Below are 22,131 nucleotides of genomic sequence, written 5' to 3'. Positions count from 1 at the left end.
GGGTTTTTGTGGGTTATTGGAGGAGAGCCCAAGGCTAATTTCCTAGAATTTTCTCAGCACCGGAGGAGGCCCTAGCAGCCATTTCTTTCTAGCCAGCAGTGCAGATTTCAAAGGCAACGCAGAGCATAGAGGAGAAGTCACTTCCCATCATTCGGGCACCTTGTTTTCTCACCTGGGATTTGTCTAGCTTGCCTTTGGCAAGCCCAGGTGCACTTGTTCTTGCCTATTGTACTCCTACCATGAAATATAATAAAATGGCTCAGCTTCTTTGGGGATAAATTGTTAATGTGTTGTTATTTTGCGGTGTTTTGATCTTTGGTTGCATTTAAGAAATTTATGGTTGTTATTACTTAATATTTCCATTAGGAATATTATCGCGAGGGCAATTTTTTAAGGATCAGTCATAAACCCCTTTGGCAGCACAGTGAAGTCCAGATTGATATCAGCAACAACAGCCCTAAACATCAAGGAGCCTAAACAGAGAGTCACATTGTGTCAAAGTAGTAGTAGCAAAATTGAAATTAGTTAAGTGATTATTGTTAAAGTATTTAGTAAGAAATTGTTAGTAAATTGTTAGGGTTGTACAGCAATTCCAACAGATGCAACTAGATATACATTGTTGGGCATTGTTTACTAGTCTTTGTTGAAATGAAGTTAATGTGATTCTGGAACAAATATTCTCTTATGTTCTGAAACCCTAAGGGAAAAATTCCGTAGGGACTTTATAAGGAGAGCACTTCGAAGACAATGGATATATGTTGCAGGCCTCAATGATCCGTCAACAAGCCTAATGCAAGGGTAGATTTTAATGACATAGGCTAGGATGACCCCGTGCACCATGGATGGGGATAATGCTCCTAAGATCCAACATCTTGCTATTTGTTTGTTCTCTCAAATTGCTAGTTCCTCCACAGCAAAGAGGAAGCAATCCAAGTATTCTTTCATCCACTATATCAAGAGGAATAGACTTGCCTCTAGGAAAGCAAAGTGGTGCACAATGCTACATCCAGCACATAGCAAGACACCACAGTATTGAAAGGAATCAGCAACATTATGGGGATGTGAATCTAGAGGATGATGCATAGATAGATGAGAAGGATGGAACAGTGTTATCAAAGCCAGACCAAACCAGTCTAAACCCTTCGATCCGACCGGTTAGAGGGAAAAATTGATTCAGACCAGTCTCCTGAACTGTTTTTCATTGGTTCTGTACCGAACCGGCCATTTTCATTCAACTGACTGGTAAAAATTTTCATCCGTTTACTTAGTTTTTTAACATTACCATGAAATGCCTCGAGATGTTTGAGAGTAGTTCTAAACTCATTGGATTTCATATGCAAAAAGTAGAATTTTAGATCCCACTCAAAATCCAGCAAACTTAACAGTTTTTCAGGATTTCAAGATTGGGGGAATTGCAACATTTCCATTCGATTTTGTCATGTACGAGGATATGGAAATAGTATTTAATCAAGAGTGCCAAGCCCTCTATGTACCTTGATGTTAGTGGCATTGGTTGCCAAATCCTCTATCATGATCCTACTAAAAATGTACCCATCACTCAAACAAAATCTTGAATTGAAATGCTAAGCATTTTTTCTAGATTATTGTAATGCTTAGAGGCTGATATTGATGACCAAGACCCCAATATAGGCACAGATTTTGATGATATGTAGGTATTTGTTGTTGCATGATTTTTTTATGCTAGAGGCCATCTAGGCCCTGTTTTTTTATGGATTTTCGATTCATAGATGGATTGCACTCAGTGTTATTTTGGTTATGTGCATTCTTACATGTTATATTTTCTTATTTGTGTATAAATGGTTTGGATTCATCTGGATGCATATGAATATATATGTTTTTCTTTAAAATTTGAATATTTTATGTGCTTTTGGTTGACCGGTTTTTTAGTCTGGTTTTTTACCGGTTCCTAGTCCAAGGGGTCTACCAATTCGACGAATGGTCCAGTTTTGATAACGCTGGGATGGAATGGATGAACTGTGTTGTCGCACAGAATGTCTAGGCACCGCGACAACGCTCAGATTGGGGGTTGTCACCCTGATCCCCAATCTCTCTGTTTAAGTTGTCTCCCTATAGCAGGCTAAGGGGGGTAGACCCTATGGAAAAATGGAATGAAGGAGAACTAGTTGGGAACCGACCAGTTCGGGAGACACAGCGAGGCGATCAAATACTTGATTAAGGTTTAGCAAGAATTAGAATTTGATTAGATTTTAAATGATTAATACCGGTGCCTTATGGAGTTAATGATCTTGCTAGGTAAAATGAAAACCAAGTAATTGATTAGCTAATGTTGTTTAGGAAAATGAAATCTATTTGTAATTCCACAACAAAAATCTTTAACAACTGCTTGAAAATATTTGCAAAATGTCTAACATGTAATGAGCATTAAACGATTCGATCAATTTCACTAGATGCACAATGTCTTAGCAATTAAATTTCAAGAGATACAAATACCTTAATCAACCACGAAATTTAAAAGCTAACCAGTTCAGATCCTAGAATTTAAATGATTATGCTTAATGACCCAAATCTAAGAAACTCACCACTTTCAAATAGTTAATCTTTAGATATAAAAATATAAGCACATTTAACTATAGAGAAATGACAAATACCACAAAAATTTACCTTTAGATTTTATCCTTGACAGATTTGATTAGTCCTTAGGAGAACGTTTCTCAATATGCTAAGCAAGACTTAATGTGGTAAATGATTAATCAGATTTTATTATTCTTATTATTATTATTATTATTATTATTTTAATGTGACAAAAACAAATCGAATTGACTTAATAATTTTTTAATGGGCCGAAGGCCACATAAAAGATTTAAAAAATCTTTAAGTATGAAAATTAATTTCGATCTATATCCTAGCCACATAAAATGAACTTTTTAGGCTTTTTTTTAGGGTTTTTTAAATATTTATATTTTTTAAGATCTTTTAAATTAAAAATAAATAAATAAATGAAATAAAAAATCTAAATCTAAATGAAACAATATAAAATGAAACAAATTAAATCAAAACCGAAAATCTAACCCTTTTTTTATGTTTTTAGATTTTAATAATTTAAAATCATAAAAAAGTAAAACAATCTGAAATGAAATCGAGAAAGAAAAATAAAAACAACAAAATCGATTTTTTTTTGTTTTTTGTTTATCTATTTAATAAAATAATAATAATAATAATAACAATAATTAAGTAAATTTGAAATGGAATCAAATGAAACTAAAAAAAAAACAAAAGCGAATGCACTAACCCTAAACCATACACATAAAATACAAAAAAAAAAAATCAAATTTTATTGTTTTATGGTGTGTGCAGGTGATGACAGAAGCGTGGAAGAGCTTCGACAGCGAGGATGAAGGTAGGGTTCGTGCTGCGGTTTAATGGTTGCAAGTCTGCGAAGGAGGTAGCACGCTGAAGGGAAGAGAAATTGTGGAGGTGCAGCAATCGACGTGGAGATAGCAGAGAGAGGACTGGGTGAGCAAGCGTCGAGGGTTTAAAGAATGCGTGGGCAGCGTTGAACGCTGTGTGGACTGCCATGAAGGCAGTGGGGTCACGCAGAGAAGAGGTAATGGAGCAGGGGTATAGCAACGTTTGCAAAGAGCCACGGAGGATGAAAGATAGCAGCAGTGTGGGCTAAAGGGAAGGGGTGACGGGTAGCAAAGATAGCGAGTAGAAGAAAATATGGAGCTGCGTGAGGGGTTGAGGGTAGCACGCAGGGTATGGAGAGCTGCGGGAGTGTTGTAGCAGCATGAGAAAGGAGAGTTGCGGGGATAGAAGGGCAGTGTTATTGACTACGGATCTGGAGATCCATGGCATAGCAACCAAGAATGAATGAGTGAAAGGGATCCGAGGGTTTTGGAGCAGCGACAGACATACCCGATGGTCGCAAAAGGAGACAGAGATTTCGGTGGCGGATGGAGCAATGAGGAAGCTATCGGCAGGGTTCTACAGGCAGCAGCAAAAGGCTGTGAGCCTAAAAAAAATTCGAAATTTCTCAGGCAACAGAAAAATTGAAGATCCCAGGCAGCAGACAGGAAAAGAAAATAGCAGTCCAATAAACCCTTAAAAATTCCCCAGGGATTTCTGAATAAAATTTATATGTTCTGCTTCAGATTTATGACTTGAAAACCCTGTAAAATCGTCTCCAGATAAAAAAAAAAAAAATTAAAGCCTAGGCTGCAGGAATAATGCCCCTGCAAGAGATGGTTTTGAGGCCAGATCTTACCCTCCAGGGCCTAGATCTAGCTTCAAAATCAAACTTCACCTTCGGATTTGCAACTTATTCCTGAAAACACAAACACCCAGAATCCTGATATACCAAAAAAAATGAAACCCCAAAAACCCTAAGTCAGAAAAATTAAAAAAAAAAATTACAGATCTATGCACAGGAGTAGCAGATATACCAGATCTGGCGAGTGTGAGTCCAACTCCGCTCCCAGATCTGATAATCTGAGGCTCTTAAAAGCAAAATTTATCAATTTAGCACAGAAAATTTTTTGAAATTTTAAATTTAAACGGAGGTGCTTCGCCCAAAACTTCTTATGATAAGCCCGGGATTCAATCCAGAAAATACTAATTGGGAGTTGGCTGGTCCAACTGAAAACTTCCCCGAACGCACGATGATCTAAAAATCAAGAATTCCCTGCACAACTCAATTCAACCATTAACGTAGAGCGAGAAAACGATAATAAAATTCAGATTTAATAGAGATACCTGCCATTATATTCAGAACTTAAATTACCATTCAAACCCCAGTGATCAAGCAAGATACCTATGCTTAAATCACTCTTCATAAAGCTATCATCAATGGCTAAAAGGAAATCTATGCATGAAAATAACACATCTTACAACATTTCCACGAAGAGTAACACCAGCAGAAATTAACCCCAAAGTCTTTCTTTATTGCTCATAAAAAAGGATTACAAGAGAGCTTTCACTTAGCACACGACTCAAAGATCGAATGATCTCAACTGACAACTGACCTCCTATTTAAAGATAAATCTCCCAACGGCTAGTTCGAGTGATCCTTGTCAAAGTGATCTCGACCGTTGATGAGGATCAAAATTTCTTTTAATCTCATCCGTTGAAATTTTAAATATTGAGGAAATTTCGAATTTTTCAATTAAATGCATTTTAATAAATTCAAAAATTAAAATTTTGCATTAATTTCCTCAAAATTTTGACTTTGACTTAACCCCAGGGACCCAAGGCATAAAATTTAGCAAAATAATCAATTAACCTTAGTCCCTGGACCTGTTAAGATTTAATTTTTTAAAGGACCCACGAATTTTACCTCTGGAAAATTTAAATTTACCTAGGACCTAGGACCTATGAGGGGATAAATTATTTTTCTAACCCTCAAGACACTTTACATCATGATTTTTTACAATTTTTACATCTCAAGGGGGAAAACCCATTTGAAAAAGACCCTCATAGACCATCCATTTCTACGACACAAATATAATCTAATAGACTAAGCAACTTGTAATAAAATAACCTAACCAAATAGTTAGGATTATTCCTAAATCACTTTTACAAAGACTCGATCTCTAACACTAGGACTCGCCTAAGATCCTGGTGACAAAATTCATTCCGGCTTTGGGGTAACGCTGAAGGAAAACTCTGTCGACCATCTGAAAATGGATCAGTGAGACAAAAAACCTCCCGGAATGTAGATCGTTACTAGAAAAGTAGGTTTACTTAGGCAATTACATACATGACACAAATCTACTGAGATAATTTGCATCACATATATGCAGAATGAGTTTACATTATAACATGATAATCAGGCTGATGATGATAGTTGGATGACACGGACACATCGATCAGGCGCTATCCCTTTTGCGAAAAAGGGGTGTACTACCATGGATTGTTGACACGTAGTGGTCAACAAACTCCAACATGGTTCAGTTGGCATGCCATTAGTTATTTATGAGAGTGATTATGACTCAGACAGTGACACTCCCATTGATGGTACCAATGATTTCATGCAATAGACGGATGTAGAGGACCAGCCAATATAATTTACTCCTTGATGCTCATTTTATTTTCAGTGTTCATTATCCATTGTTAATTTTCAGTTTAATCTTTTGAGTCTAGATACTGCTAACCTTAGACCACGTCTTTGACTTGTCACTCTTTACTATTTAGAAAGATGAATTTGAATCAATTTATTTCATTTTTTAATCTGAATCTGAATCATGTTTATATCAGCATAGATCCATCTCAATTCTGGATCTACCAAGCGCCGAGAAGTGTTGAGAAGTGCAGCAAGAAAGTCTCAATTTGACTTTGCCATAGTCAAATTGAGAAAATTCAAATTTCTACATCAGCAGACAACTTGGATGCAGTTATCTTTTGTGACATGGCTCTTGTCACTCAGTTAGCTCCATAAATTCGAGTTAGAGGGCTTGGAGTTCAATTAAGCATGTGTGATTGCTAAATTTTAGCAATCCAATTCAGTTATATCCAGTTGTGTTCAGTTAAACTAGTTCTAACAGTTGGAGAAACTAGTGGAAGACCAGTTGTGCAGTGGGATAGCAGTCTAACTCAGTGATCATCCAGTTAACTGACCAATCTCCCTAAAATAACTAATGCATCCAAGAATTCGAATTTCTAGATGTGGTGGAGATTCCAAAACAGTGTAACAAGCAGTTGTAAACTAGTTTGAGTGTACAAGTGTTGCATGTAGTCAAATGATCAAACCTTGGGAATCACGCAATCAATTGGAGGAAAATTCCTAAAAAATAGGGGCTAATTCTCTAGGAATTGTGCAAGTAAATAGGGGCTCAAGCAGAGGCAGAAATTGACTAAGTTTGGGTCATAGCTTCTCATTGCGCAGAGAAATAGGTTATTCCCTTGCAGTTTGTCCTCAGTGCGGGCAAGCAATTGTAATTTGTAATACATCTCTATTAATTTGATTAATGCAAAGAGGCTTGAGGGGTTTTTCCCAGTTGGGTTTCCCTAGAAAAAATACTGTGCATGTGTTTTATTTCTTGTTGCATGTCTAAGATTGTTGTTCTAAATTGTGAATTGAATTCTGCAGATCAATATAGTAGAATTGTGTCTCTTGATTTAGATTAAAATTACTTGAGCAGTTGCAATTCTATCACCATATTTCTACAAGAGGGTTCAAATCTCTTTTCACCCTATAAGTGGTTTGCACTTCAAGAGATTTGATTCTTCTTGGCGCTTGGTAGATCCGGAATTAAGATGGATCTAGGTTGTTTAATTATTGATAATTGATAATTATAGTTATTAATTTTATTTTATTTTCATTTTTTTAATATAATTTTATGTAGTCAAAATGTTTTAATTAATAATTATAATTATTAATTTTATTTTTATATTTTCCCCAAGGAAAAATTGTAATTTTATTTGAGAAGACAAAATTACATGTTGTAGGAGCTTAAAAAGCACAAGGAAAAACTAGTCATGGTTGGAGCCCAGAAAAAACAAGAAACAGAAAACAAAAAATAAACTTGGTTCTAAGTAAAAATACTTAGTTACCCATGTCTACCTTTCTTCTTATCTACCTTTCGGCAACCTCTTGATCAAGAGAAGTTGATAAAATAACTAGTTGGTTCCCCTCTATCTTCCTCGGATTTTCCTTGTCTGAGTCTGAGCTCTTTGATGAATAAGGGCGTTTGAATCCTCCTGTCTCCTTCTTTGTCTACATTGCTTGGATCGAATTTCCTGCCATAGTTGGATGCGAGCTTGAAACCATGGTCCCTTCTTGATTTAATCCTCCATTTGCTAAAGGTTCTTGTGGGTTTTGGTTTTCCTTATTTATGGGATTGCCCACTTCCTCCTCATCCTCTTCTTCTTCCGGCTGCTACTTTGGAAATCGCCAACCCTCAGGCCTTTTAGCTGGTTCCTTTTTCTTCCTTGGATCTTTCTTTGCCATAGGACATGTTTTGTAAGTGTACAGTTTGTAGGTGGAGGCAGCATCTGAATGTCGTGTTCTCGAAATCTAAAAATTGGGTCCAACACTGATTGTTATGTGTTAGAAGAATACGGCTAGGTAGCCCTTTGTTGAGGTCTACCTCTACGCAAATTCTAGCAAAAGTGTAGATTGCCTCTTCAATTCTTTGTGTATCCATTTTGATATATCACCCCAACATGTTACCAAATCCCTCTAGTACTTTTTGATGCCAGAAATGAAGGGGTAGATTATGCAATCTTACCCAAACCAGCATTTTGGAAACCACCATTGTATTCGCATCGAAAGCCAGGAACCATGGGGTGACAAAAAGGCTTGCATTGCCCCAGAACCATGGACCCTCTTATAAAACAAACTCTTTGATCTCTGCTGATTCAAATTTTACAATGAAGAAACCTCCGGAGCATAGGTGAACCTCACAATTTACTATCCATGTCATAAAAATCCACTGAAAAATATCCACTGGTTTTGGCCAAAAATAGTTGAATCTACAAATGACTGCTTTGGATTGGAAGGAAGTATGAAGATCATTAATCTTTGATAGATCTATTGATGTTTCCGAGACTTTACTCATTTGTTCTACAATATAGGCTCCAGGAATGTTGAGAGTTTGTTCAGGTTTGATGGAGGCTTCAGGCTTCCCTTTGAGAACGTCTTTGAATGAAGTAGATCCATGGGATTGTCCCTTAACAAAAACAGATCCCTTAGGATTACTAGATCTAGGCACAGCCCCCCTCAACCTCAAGTTGACGATGATAGAGGAGTTTCGATCAACTCTATAGTCTTGTAGCAACAATTCGTCTTGCATAGATTTGCCCGCAAAGATCAAGCTTTGAATTTCCAATGGAATGCTTGATATTTGATAAATCTCCCTTTTCAGATCCCACACCAATAAGTCCTTTCGAACCCTAATAAGGATCGATCATCCAGTTGAGGTTTTTGCAAAAATCTGGAAAAAAACTTCTCTGCCCAGAACAGGTGCATCATCTCGATCTGCAAGAAGAAAAGGTATTGGAAGCCATGGGGACAAGACAGGCCTCGCATCCCTATCCCTGTACATGTTAGAGGTGAAGCAAAGGGCCACGATTCCTAGGCTTGGCATTTTATCATGCCTTTGAATCCAGTCTGTCAAAAGAACCATGGGAGTGCCATGTAGTCGTGGATTCTCCAGGCTAACTCCCTGATCTGAAAGGTGATGGATCAGATCTTTGTCAAATGTGGGAAAAAGAACTTGTTTGAGTCTTTGCAAATGCAGATCTGACAATGTGATAGCAAAACCACTTCCAGCGTGACCCAATCAGGACCCTTTCTCCAGTGTATAATCATGAGTCATGACAACAAAATTGCCTTCTGGATGGCGGGACGGCAACCATAACTTGTGCAAGGAAACTTCAGAAATTACAAAAACCTCCTCAATCATACAATGGGGGCTCCAATCTCCAAGAATATAGGCTTCACTTGCAACAGGAACAATCCAATGCTTGGTGGCAGTGGCATGACTGCATGTGTAAGAAAAAACCCTAGCCACCTTCACCTGATCCTCCCGCAGTGATGGAATCTCAAAATCTGCCATCTTTATTTTTATATTTTATATTTTTTAATTGTATTTTATTTTTATTTTTATTGTTATGCAATTTGACCAAGTCAAATGTTTACATAACATAACATCACATAGCATAACATAACCTTACAACATCTCTTCCACATTGGGTTGTAGAGCGCCTCTCGGCGCCATCATTTACAAATTTGAATTTAGTATTTACATTGTGCAATGATGAATGTGCATGGGATGAATTGTTATTATTGGGAATTCTACCTTTTTTATAATTTTAGAGACAGGGCCCCCTATGCTAGGGACCCCGATATTCCCCTATCCCCCATGAATTTCCCTAAAATTTGGGGGGTGTCTCCCACATGCATTTCCCAGCTCCCATTCTCCCACGTCCCCGAAACCTGATGGAACATTGTCTTTATAAGAAAGCTTTCACTTTCTCATTAATGAAATCTTGGTTTCCTTTATGTGTTCATGTTATTGTGATACGAAGATCTCTATTTCAGTTACAGGAGCCGAATAAGAGCCTTTTCTGTTTTATTTTCATATATTTTTTGGCACCTGTTAGCAGATCTGGTCTGCTGTTACTCCGTTGCACCTAGGAAAATGGATCATTTAATGTTTTCCTTGCATGACAAAGGTGTTGTTATTACAATGCATATGAAACAATAATTAAATGAGTTTTATAAACAAAACAAAAAATACTGAAAGCTTCTCAACAATGTAGAGCCTTCGAATGTTTCTATGGAATTTATCACATTGCACCAAAAAATTAGAGCAATTTCATCAGGCTTCAGCTTTCAACCCATTAAAAAAAGAAAAAAATCATGATCATAAAAAAATATGAACCACAGCCAAAAACTGGTCATAAAATTACATATCAATCAAACAAAAACAGCTGTAATTCTTTTTACAACTCAAGCACTGACCTACAGCCAAAAAACTAGAAATGAATGAAATACCCTTTTGTTAGAAAATCCCCACTCAATGTCTGCTTCAACAAGCAATAATCTGATCAAAAATACTTTAAGCCCATGTCAATAAACATACCTGAAAATCTGTTTGCTAGAGGTGATGCCAGTGTGAGTGCGGCCATTTTTTAGAAGTGGATGCCTGCACATACCAAAAACTATTTTCTGAATTATGATATAAATAACATAAAATCCTCTTTAATCAAATTGGGCCATAAGAGCAAAATCAATCTTTCACATAACAATAAACCCATCAAAGATCCCAACAGCATGCTTACATTCATAATAATCAGCAAACAATATGGTAGTTAATTATACTAGAAGGGTTTAAAGAAAGAAAACTAAAAGCTTAAACAATATTCATCTGTAATGAGTACAGAATTCAATTCAGACCAACAACAAACAATGGAAGGCAACAGATAAATCATGGATAACATGTTCTCTCTGCCTTTAATCTTTATCAAAAGCAATATGTTTGAATTGTTAAGTGCTTCATAATTGTTAAAATATTTACTTATTTTAATCTTTGGCATAAACTTTAACAGAGGTTGTTTTCCTATGTGACAATTGGTGTATCCTATCTTTTATGAGAGCAGATATGCTAAATTTGAGGGCATGATAAGCAAGTCTGCATTTTCCTAATAACAACCCTACAGCATAACTGAAAACATAGCTAAAACGCCTATCGAAACTTTCAGATCTGCAAGCATGGAATTAAAGGATTAACTGTAGACAGCATATCATCTAATTAGATCAAAACAGCAGCTAGATGAAAGTTTGATCTATGAAAAGTAATTTTGGAAACGAAAAAACAGATTGCTATCAAATCTATAATAACAATATCATCTCTTTCTATATTACCCTGTAAAAGACTTGAAACAACATATAACATATGCTGCCCATATACAATCTCTCACAAACTCACACTGTAAAACTCACAACTTAGATAAGTGTGCCCTCCACCTATTATAGAATAGGAGAGGACTAGGAGCTTATAAAAGGCAGCTATGAGTAACCTCAAGAGTAGTGCACCCTATGTGACCATGCACAAGTTAAATTCCAAAAGCAACTGCACCACACGAGGGAATCTTTTCCCAAAAAAATATGCCACACACAAGAGTGGAACTTCAAGAGTAATTTCACCAGTAGGGAATCTCTCCCAGAATAGTGTGCCACATACAAGACTTAACAGCCACAATGACTGCGTCTTGCATACTTAGGTAAATGTGCCTTACAAAAATAAGATGGGAAGGCCTACAAAAACCCAACTTTCCTACATGAGAAACTCTTCCACTAGTGCACCCTTTCTCCAACAAAAATCAAACAGCCTGGTAGACAAAAGGAGAACATTCTCAGAGCAGCTAGGTAAACTAACACTATCTCTTAGCAAGGAAAGTGTTCTCCAACAAACCAAGCTTCTCCCCAAATATCTCAAAATTACCCTTAGCTAGGCACTTTGTCAAAATATTAGCATCCTAGAAATCTGAAGAAATTTAGTCAGGAACAATAGCTCTCGTCTGAACTTGCCTCTTCCGAATTGGTACATGTTACCGCTCAAACTAGCAGGAGTCCTAGGAGGGAATTCAAAAGGAACAATTTCTAGGTCAAGGGCAACAATGGAGCAATAGCCCATTGTCACCTCAGCTAAAGCTCCCTACTCTTTACAGACTTTCACCGATGGGAGGAGACACGATATGTATGAAGTCACTAATAAATGATAAGGCAATGGATATGAGTGACCCAGACCCTTTCCGAGAAGGTTTTGAAGGGTGGAGCTTGCTTGCTTTCTAAGAAAGGTACTATGTACTTCTAGGGAAAGGAAGAGGATTCTGGGGGTTAGGTGTATGAGAATAGGCTTTGAAAGGAGTTCCCCACATCCTAAATCCTTGTTAAAGTTGGTATCCCAGATGGTTCTTGAAGAATAGTCCTTTGAAAAAGTGGGACCACACGAGGCCAAGTGGACCTGGTCTAGGGTATGAGGAAAGTATGAAATAATCGATGATTTGGTCTAGGGTATGAGGAAAGTATGAAATAATCAATGATTTTCTTACCCTAGACAAAGTGGGTAGGATCAAAGAAAGTATTTGACTCAATGATGTTGTTTGACCTTGAGAAGTGCTAGCCTTGGGGATGGTAGGGCAAGTTTTGGTCCTGTTGACCACTACTGGTCAACTGCCCATGCAGTCCACCTCCTTTCTGTTGGCAGAGAGGGGTAGCTCCTGAGCGACATGTCCGTGCCAGCCTACAGTCATCGACAGCTTGATCATTTTTGTTGTAAACCCAGTCTGCATGTTTGAATTGTAAATAATCTAAGCAGATCAAAGTCATGTATGTAAAGTTGCCTAGGTGGACCTAACTTTCTAATGATGATCTGTGTCCCGGGAGGTTTTTAGTCTCACCGATCCATGGATCGGCAGAGTTTTCCTTCAAACCCGACCCCAAAGCCGAGATGCATTTTGTTATTAGGACTTTAGGAGAATCCTAGCGTGTTAATCTGCTAGATTATAGTTGTGTCGCAGAACTGGGTGGTTTATGAGGGTCTATGTTAAAGTGGGTTCGTCCCCTTGAGATGTAAATTGTAAAAGTCATGATGTAATGTGTCTTGAGGGTTGAGAAATGTTTAAATCCCCTCATGAGTCCTAGGTCCTAGGTCCTAGGGGATGTTTCCAACGGTTTGGTTCAAATGATCCATTTAGAAAATAAATAAAATATTAAAATAAAATTAAAAATATATATATATATATAATAAAAAATTCATAAAACAAAGCAAAAACCCTAAATAATAAAATAATAATATTTTTTGTGAACACATGCAAAATATCATTTTTAAATAAAATCGACGGATGAGATCAAGAGATGTCTTGATCCTCATCAACGGTCGAGATCAGTTCTACATGGATCACCCAAAACTAGCCGTTGGGATCATTTCCTTCTTATAGGGTCTTAGGGGGTCTTTTTACAGGTTTATCTGATCTGTGAGTCTGTACTGAAAGCTCTCTTGTAATCTGATTTCTGATTAATAAAGAAGACTTTGGGGTTCAAACTGGCTGGTGTTACTCTCTGGAATTGCTGTGAGATTATTGCTTTTCTGCATGTTTTAGTTTTCAACAGCTAAAATAGCTGGTTTTTTCAGAGCATTGTGAGTACAGGTATCTTGCTCACGTGCTAGGGTTTGAATGTTGTAGGGTTTCTGAAATAATGGCAGGTATCTCCATTATTTCTTGAAATCTAGCAGCATTTCTTGCCCTCTTTGCTGATGTTTGCTTGAGGTGTGCAGGAAAATTTTAGCTGAAGGCTATTTGTGGGCGTTTGGGGAAGTTCTGGGCTGAACCAGCCGACTCCCACAGGCTTTTCTTTGCAGAGCCTAGCTGGTTTTGGCCCTGGGTTAATCATTAAGAGTTTTATTTTCTGTTTTACATGAGAGAATTTTATTTCTGCTTACAGTAAAGTTCAAAATTTCTGATCATATCGAAAACATTACTGCAATTAGTGTCAAATTTGGCTGTCCAAGAGCTGTAATTTCCTTGTAATTCTAGGTTAATTTTGAAGTGGTCTTATTTTGAAGTTTTGCATATATCTGCCGGGCTCTTATTTGCTGTTTTCCAGGGTTATCATTACACTGTTCTATCCGCCATTTTCCCTGTCCACAGCAGAAATGCATTGAATTCATGCTTCAAACAGGCAAAACGAAATCATTCTCTGAGGGAATCTTCAGATTTGGTCTCAGCAGCATAAAACGCTCAGGTAAAATTTCAGCGAATCCGTCTCTCAGACGCCAGGTACGAAAGTCTCTTTCAATTGAAGTGATTCGACTCTGTGCATTTCCCCGATAATTTTCTTAGCCAACGCATCCTGTATTCTCAGAAAAGGGTCTTTGTGTCAGTGTTTGATTTCCAAAAGAAAGCATATTTCGATAGTCTTTTGGGGTTTTCTGGGGTTTATGGATAGGGTCATTGTCAAAGTTTTCAAAAGGTGAAACCCTGAACCTTTTTTTTTCCTCGAGTCCCGCTGGCAGCAAGACTCTGGTCATGCATTTAACGTTGATTCAAATGCGTTTTGATTAGAGTGGTATTGTGGCAGCGTGCAGCGTTTTTTCCCTTTCTCGTTTTACAGTCAGTTAGTCACATATCGATTCTCAGGTCACGCCATATATCTGTTTCTCCCTTCAAAGCAACAGGGGTCTCAGCGTTTGCATCATAGCAAATAGTGTGAAGTGTTGTTTGTTTCAGGCCTCAATACGTATTCCTCTAACGAAGACGGATTGGCCAGCATCAAATCCGGGTCATTGCCCTTTCCTCCTGCGGCCGAGACGTTGCCATTTACGCACCAAAAAGCTGCCGGATCGATCATTGTGTCTGCCGCCAACGGGTTCTCTGCATAACCAAAAGGCAGACGATAATATTTCTGAGATCGAAAGCTGATGTTTGTAAACTTGCGTGGGCGTCAAAGCATCGGACCAGTGCTCTCTCGGCCCGTGTCTCCTTCAGAAACTCACGCACAGGTATTTCGTTCACTGTTTCGAATTTTACATTTCGTGGCTAGGGTATAGTAATGCTGGAATCGCTTGAGCGCAGGAGTTTGGTGTTATCCATGTGTATATAAGTTCGCATCATGCTGTAGATTAGGGTTTCTTTGAATTTCGTTTTTTTTTTTTTTTATTTCCCGTATATGCATTTCCGTAAAAAAAAAAAATATATATTTTTAGGCTTGATTCTAATATAGTTTCATTTATCGCCATAGTCGTATTTTGATTTTATGTTAGTTCTTTTTTTAGGGATTTAAGATTTTAGATTTAAATTTTAGTTTAGTCTATAATTTTATTTGTTTAGGATTTAAATCATATAAAAAATAAAAAAAATCAAAAAATAAAAAATATTTTATTTTGATTAGTTTCTAGATTTAGATTTTAAATTTTCCTTTTGGACTTAGGCTTTAGAGATTTTAAATTTTCTTAGATTTGATTTTTATTTAAAAAAATATAAAAATAAAAAATAAAAATAAAAAATAAAAATTAAAAAATAAAAAAAAAAAAAAATTGTGGAAAATTTATTTTGCCAGTTCCAGTCTTTTATTTATGCTGTACCTTTCGTGCTGAGATCTGAGCATAAAGTAGATATCTGGTTTCACTGTTGCTTAAAACGATTTATTTCTCTTAGTTTGCTGGATACCGTTATTTGAAGAGCTTTGTGGTTTACTAGATATTTAAAGCATCGCTCTCTTTATCTGATGATGGATGATTGCTGTCTGTAGTTCATGTTCTTGTATTATCCAGCTAGTAATCATTTAGATCTCATAAGGCACTGGTCTGCTCAACTCATTAAATCATTTTAGTGCTTGTCTCAATCGTGCATCTCGTCTCCCAGCCCAACTGTTTGGCAGTTGGCCTCCATCACCTCACAGGGTCTACCCCCCTTAGCCGTGGGAGACAGGCTTAAACGGAGGGATCGGGGATCAGAGTGACAGCCCCCGATCCGAGCGTTGTCGTGTCAATCCGCGCGACAACAGGTCCCAGAGCTAGGGCTTAGATTTTCTCCCAACTCCATCATCGGATTGTCTTCAGATCTAGAGGAGGGCTAGAAGAGAGGCCAACGTAGGAGACCCTAGGAGATCGAACTTTTTTAGTGGCTAACTTGTCGGGAAAATGATGCCCTAAGCACCCCAATGTGGTTAGACTTGGGAGAAGGTGAAAGAATAGGATTTTTGGTGACCACCCTTGGTAGATCAGTGCCTTAATGCTTGGGAGAATGGAGTCTATGTTGATTATGTGTAATATTTCTTGGTTTCCAGTCAAGGAGGCCTCAAAATTACTTCACAAACCCTCTAGGTCAAGTGAAAGCAATCTTGCAGCTTTTATACTTCAAATGTACAAGAGGAATGGCTTGTCAAGGTCAAATTTTACCTCTAGGAGATTTCGCTCATACTACAAGGGCCAATGCATGGAGAGAAAGTTATAATAGAGGCAAACCCACAATATTAAGCAATAATTTGCATGTAGCAATTAGCCTTAAAACAACGAAAACCCCATCCAGCATATATCACAAAAGTAATAATGAATAGCATCAAAATTTTGTACTTACATGTAGTAGAATATATCCAACCATTCACAAATGACAATAAAGAAGCTCCAAAAGAAGGTAAACCAATAATCATACATCAAAATTCATCCATAAATGCTCCAAATCATCCTCCAGCGAAAAGTGTGAAATTCTCTAAAGAAGAGAGAGATCCAATCCAAAGTGATGATGAGAAATGATCTCACCTCACTTGTATTTATACACATCTAAGGAGTTCAAATTAGCCTCCTTGGCCTACATAAGCCCCAAAAATAAAATAATGTGCTAATAATACAACCTTTTGGTGACAAGCCCACCAAACTATCTCACAAATGAAAAAGTAAGCCTCTCAGGAGGACAAATAATAATCTATGCATGTCGTAGGGCCCTCTAAGAGACCTAATGAGGTCCATGGGTGCCACAATGAATAATACGGCCCTCAAAAGCAGTGGACAAGGGGTTGGCCCCTTGTGATAACCTGTGGTGCTCCAAATGACTGTGGGGGCACACAAGTGTCCTCATGGGTCTCCAAACAAATCAAAGATGTCTATAGGTTGCCCTCAAGGGCCAGGATGATAATGTAGGAGATGCCACATCATCGTAGAAGTCCTAGATCATCTGCCAAGTGTGTGGTGTAGATTTGGGGCTAGCTGGGCATGATGGATCAGGTGCATCCTCCTCGTCCAATAAGTGAACAACGAGCAATCTCTGAATGGCTATGGGGATCCATGGAGTGTACTCTGCTGCTATGGAGGCCCATGGCTCTCAACACTCACCCTACATGTGCCAATGTAGTCCTCTGGAGGGTTAGGACCCCGTATAGGAAGACCAAACCCCAAATGGAAACCATCTGCAATCTTGCATAAGATCTAATGCATCCCCTAGGCTTCCAATACAACAAGTCAATAGAGAAATCGAGCAAATGAGCTTACCTAATCATGGACCACAAGTGGGGGCTTCATAATGGCCTACCCTTCCATAATGGGCTTCATGATGTGCCAATGTCTCCTAAACTCCCAATGGGGTTAACCAAGTACCCTATTAGGTGGTTTCTACTTCTAAAGGGGATAATATAGTCAAGGTACATCCGTCAAAAGGTGGTGGCATGTGGTAGATAGGTGAATGAGGTAGGGAATGAGAAGGGGCAGCCCTGGGTCACATGCTGAGGCACAAGGATAGCTAATAAGAGGGAAGCCCACACTTCGGTTTATAAGGTGTAGGAGGAAGAAATCGTGGTACATGAGGTGCCCCGGCCTTGACTTTTCCACCCTTCTTTATATGTCTTTTGCCTTTTTATGATTTTTGTTTATTAACTACTCGGAGCTCAAGGGGTTAGAACATGATGTATAAGATATAGCAGTAAATTACCCCCTTTAAGGTGGGGCAGTTCATCGCCCACCAAGGGTTGGGACAATCATGGGTTCCTATATGATGAAGAAGATTCATAGAACCTGTTGGAACCAGGGTGATGGTCATGATAATGGGGTAGAGCTCATGTATTAGCTTTTGCCCACGTGCTAAATCCTTTTGTCCTGACCATCTTTTGCATTTTGTGGTAATTTTCCTGTTGAATGTGGCCATATATGCTTTTAACTTTCTTTTTAGCTGCATCAACCTCCAAGCTTCATTCCAAGCCATGACCCAAGGTGTGGGCAAGGGGAAGGGGCGAGTTGACCCTATGTGGACCCGATGGAGGAATGTGGACCCAAGTGGGAGAAATGATGGATGGGGTAATAATGAGTGGAAAGAGGGTAATATAAGCAGATAAGGGAGCGGGACCACGCAACCAAAATCAGGGTTTCCCGTGAAATACCATCCCTGAAACCAAATGGTCAGTAAAAGAGATCCCACGGGACTAGAATGCAAGGTTAATTCCTAAAGGGGTCTAAGGGACAGAAGCACAAACCTAGCCCATTCTTTCCACTGAATCCCCCCATTAATCCATGCCCAGAAGTGTCCATGATAAGCAAACTACAAAACTCAATTTCAAAATGACAAGTCATACCTTTAGATTTGAGAGGCCCACCTTCAAACATACGATCATGGTAGATGGGTGAGGGCCCACATGGCTGGCTCAAGTGACGGAGAAATAGCACAATGAGTTAGTTGATGGCTGCAAGGGGCCATTGGTTGCTGCTTGAGGATCATCTTGGAGAAAAAAAAATCTCCTAGCGATATTACCCACAAAATGATGGGTAACATCTAGCTCCAACTAGGACGTGATCTCTCGCAAAAATGGGCGAAGCTACTTGAACGGGAGGTCATGAGAACTCCAGCAATCTCTTGGTTACAGTAAACCTATCACTTGCACATATAATAGATGGAAAAACACAGGGCAGCATGCTTTCGTGGCGTCTCATGATTGCACATGCTAATATGTTAGGCCATAAAATCAACAGAAATATAAATATGTGCATATTTTAATCTAAGTGCAACTAATCTACCATGAGAAATACCATATGACGTTATTTCTAATGAAAAAATGAACATGCAATGCATCCTACCCTAACATGCATATAGTAAGGCTAGTACTAAGTGTAATCATAAAGCCAGTGCAACCAACATATCATCACATCAATGTACATATGCCTGTCAGTATGATTACTCATGCAGCAACCCCCAAATTGAATGTGGACATAGTCACATGGCAGATGAAGCGGGTGGGAGGCGGGAAAACATGATCTCCATTCGAGGTAGAGGGAGGTCCTAGGAGAAAGGAAACTGGTCATTCTAGAGGTCCAAGGCTCTCCTTCTAGGTACAAAATGGAGGAATGAATGATCACTCTCGAGAACTCCTCATCACAATCACTGCTTGTAATATCATGCTTTGAGGATGTCACATGGTTGTGATGAGAGGGGAACGAAGGGTGAGAGAAAGAAGGAATGCAACAAATAGGTCTCTCAATGTGATGGTCACAACAGGGAGGGGAGGTCGCAGAGTGATCATAATCTTGAGGATGGGTCAAAGGGGATAAAGTATATTCAATAAAGGGTTCTTCTTTGACACCATATTCAGAAAGGGGAAAGGGGCATTGTCACTAGAGGTCATATCAAAAGAGACGAGGGAATTACTTGAGGAAGACTCAAGGTGATGAACAAGAGGGAAAGGCAAAGGGGAGGGCGAAGTGTCATATTCGACAAGATTTCCTTCCCCACAATTTAAAGGCTCAAGTGATTTGAATACATAGTCATGAAGTGGGTTGGTGGGAGCCTCATTGCTTTCCTCATTATAAGCATCAAAGATTGGGCTTTCGTTAAAAGGAGAATCAATCATTTCCAACTGTCCTTCTTCATGCAAGGGAAAATAATAATTCTCCTTCCCAAAGGTATCGATGGATATGTCATCGCAAGTAATGTCCAGGATAAAGGAAAAACCAATCTCAATCTCATCTTCCTTGTCAGTATCATAAATGGGAGCACAATCAAATTGGGGCCCAACGATTTCCCATTTGTCCCTTTCAATGTGGAAATAATCTCCAATGTCATTCCCGAAGGAGCTCACAGGATCACCTTCCTCAAGGTTTTCAAAAGGAGAGTCATCAGGAGTGATACCCTTGAGAAAGGTAAGATCAGTTTCGGCCTTACTTTCCATAACTTCATTGTCCTCAACACGTGCTCTCAAAATCATCCTGCTTGTCCTACAACCCCAACAAGGACTCATCTCCCTGCTCATCACTGAGGTCCTCAAGGTCATCTTCATCTTGGTTGGTTGACCAATGGGACCTCTCTTCTTCTCTTTTCTCTTGAAGAACAATGGCTAAGGTATTTGTTACATGATTCTAGTAGTAAGCTTCTAGGAGGAGAGCGTTAGTGGGGTTCTCTTTATATTCACATTTCATCTTATGAAGCTTCACTTCTTCATCATATAAGTAGGAGAAAACTTCATTAGAATTATATTCCCTTACTACCTCCCTGCATGACCTACTATATTCATCCATTCTTTCTTGCGTGATTTGGAGGCTCTTGGGATCCACCTCTTCGTCATCCCTAGAGGAGGTATTCCTTTTCATATTAATGAGGTTATCCAGAATATTCACAGCACAAGTTATGTAAGCAAGGTCAAGGAGACGACTACGATCCTCTTCGTAAGCACACCTTACTCCGTCAAGTTGTACTTGTTGCAACCTATAAAATGCGAGTATGAATTTCATATCCAGATTCCATTCTCTCCAACATATTTTGAAAAGTTACTGCATATTCCACAGTGTTCTTTTGCAGCTCTTGAATCTCTTGGTTATTGAGCTTTTGAAATATAGGACCAAGAGAAATCTCCATCTTCTATGATTTTGCATATTAAGATTATAATGGAGTCACCAGGGTGAATTAAAGTGCCTTGATAGATGCTTGCTTCACCCTGCAAGCATTAACTTTAAAGCTTAATGAAGAACTAGGGCTTCGTTCTTCCAGTGGAGTCACCAATAATGATATGTCGTATGGGGAAAAAGCACACGTCTCGTGTCCTTGGCATTGGCACCAAAAATGTTACTGCTCAAACTAGCAAGAGTCATAGGAGGGAATCCTAAAGGGACAATTGCTAGGTCAAAGGGCAACAATGGAGCAATAGCCCATTGTCACCTCAGTTAAAGCTCCCTACTCTTTACGAACTTTCACCAATGGGAGGAGACCCGATATGTATGAAGTCACTAATGAATGATAAATCAATGGATATGAATGACCCAGACCCTTTCCGAGAAGGTTTTGAAGGGTGGAGCTTGCTTGCTTTCTAAGCAAGGTACTATGTGCTTCTAGGGAAAGGAAGAGGATTTTGGGGGTTAGGTGTATGAGAATAGGCTTTGAAAGGAGTTCCCCACACCCTAAATCCTTGTTAAAGTTGGTATCCTAGATGGTTCTTGAAGAATAGTCCTTTGAAAGAGAGGGACCACACGAGACCAAGTGGATCTGGTCTGGGGCATGAGGAAAGTAAGAAATAATCGATGATTTTCTTACCCTAGACAAGATGGGTAGGATCAAAGAAAGTATTTGACTCAATGATGTTGTTTGACCCTGGGAAGTGCTAGCCTTGGGGATGGCAGGGCAAGTTTTGGTCCCGAAGCTAGGGCTTGGCTTTTCTCCCAACTCCACTGTCAAAATGTCTTCAAATCTGGAGGAGGGATAGATGAGAGGCCAACGCAGGAGACCCTAGGAGATTGAACTTTTTCAGTGGCTGACTTGCCCGTAAAATGATGCCCTAGTCACCCCAATGTGGCTAGACTTGGGAGGAGGTGAAAGAATAGGAGTTTTGGTGACCACCCTTGGTAGATCAGTGCCTTAATACTTGGGAGAATGGAATCTATGTTGATTATGTGTAAGATTTCCTAGTTTTCAGTCAAGGAGGCCTCAAAATTACTTCACAAACCCTCTAGGTCAAGTGAAAGCAATCTTGCAGCTTTTATACTTCAAATGTACAAGAGGAATGGCTTGTCAAGGTCAAATTTTACCTCTAGGAGATTTTGCTCATACTACAAGGGTCAATGCATGGAGGAAAAGTTATAATAGAGACAATCCCACAATATTAAGCAATAATTTGCATGCAACAATTAGCCTTAAAACAACGAAAATCCCATCCAGCATATATGACAAATGTAACAAAGA

General features: G+C 38.8%; 1 protein-coding gene across 6 annotated transcripts in view; it reads right to left on the bottom strand.

The window, feature by feature from the left end:
* LOC149156086 (uncharacterized) overlaps positions 1-22,131 on the bottom strand; it is a 203,550-nt gene that overhangs the window by 128,994 nt on the left and 52,425 nt on the right. For 3 of the 6 annotated variants that reach the window (XM_089437904.1, XM_089437902.1, XM_089437900.1), the window contains one exon: positions 10,566-10,628. The exons of 1 other annotated variant lie outside the window; for it this stretch is intronic. In XM_089437904.1, the coding sequence (XP_089294030.1) occupies positions 10,566-10,611 (46 nt within the window). In that variant the 5' untranslated portion in view covers positions 10,612-10,628. Of the gene's footprint in view, positions 1-10,565; positions 10,645-22,131 lie in introns of those variants that run through there. 2 more of the 6 variants (XM_089437905.1, XM_089437903.1) reach the window with 1 other exon arrangement.

The sequence above is a fragment of the Pinus tabuliformis genome, chromosome 9 (genome assembly GCF_031772625.1).
Source record: "Pinus tabuliformis cultivar Carrire ecotype Pingquan chromosome 9, CPIR1, whole genome shotgun sequence".
Classification (NCBI taxonomy): Eukaryota; Viridiplantae; Streptophyta; class Pinopsida; order Pinales; family Pinaceae; genus Pinus; species Pinus tabuliformis.
This window is presented reverse-complemented; position numbering and strand designations above follow the sequence as displayed.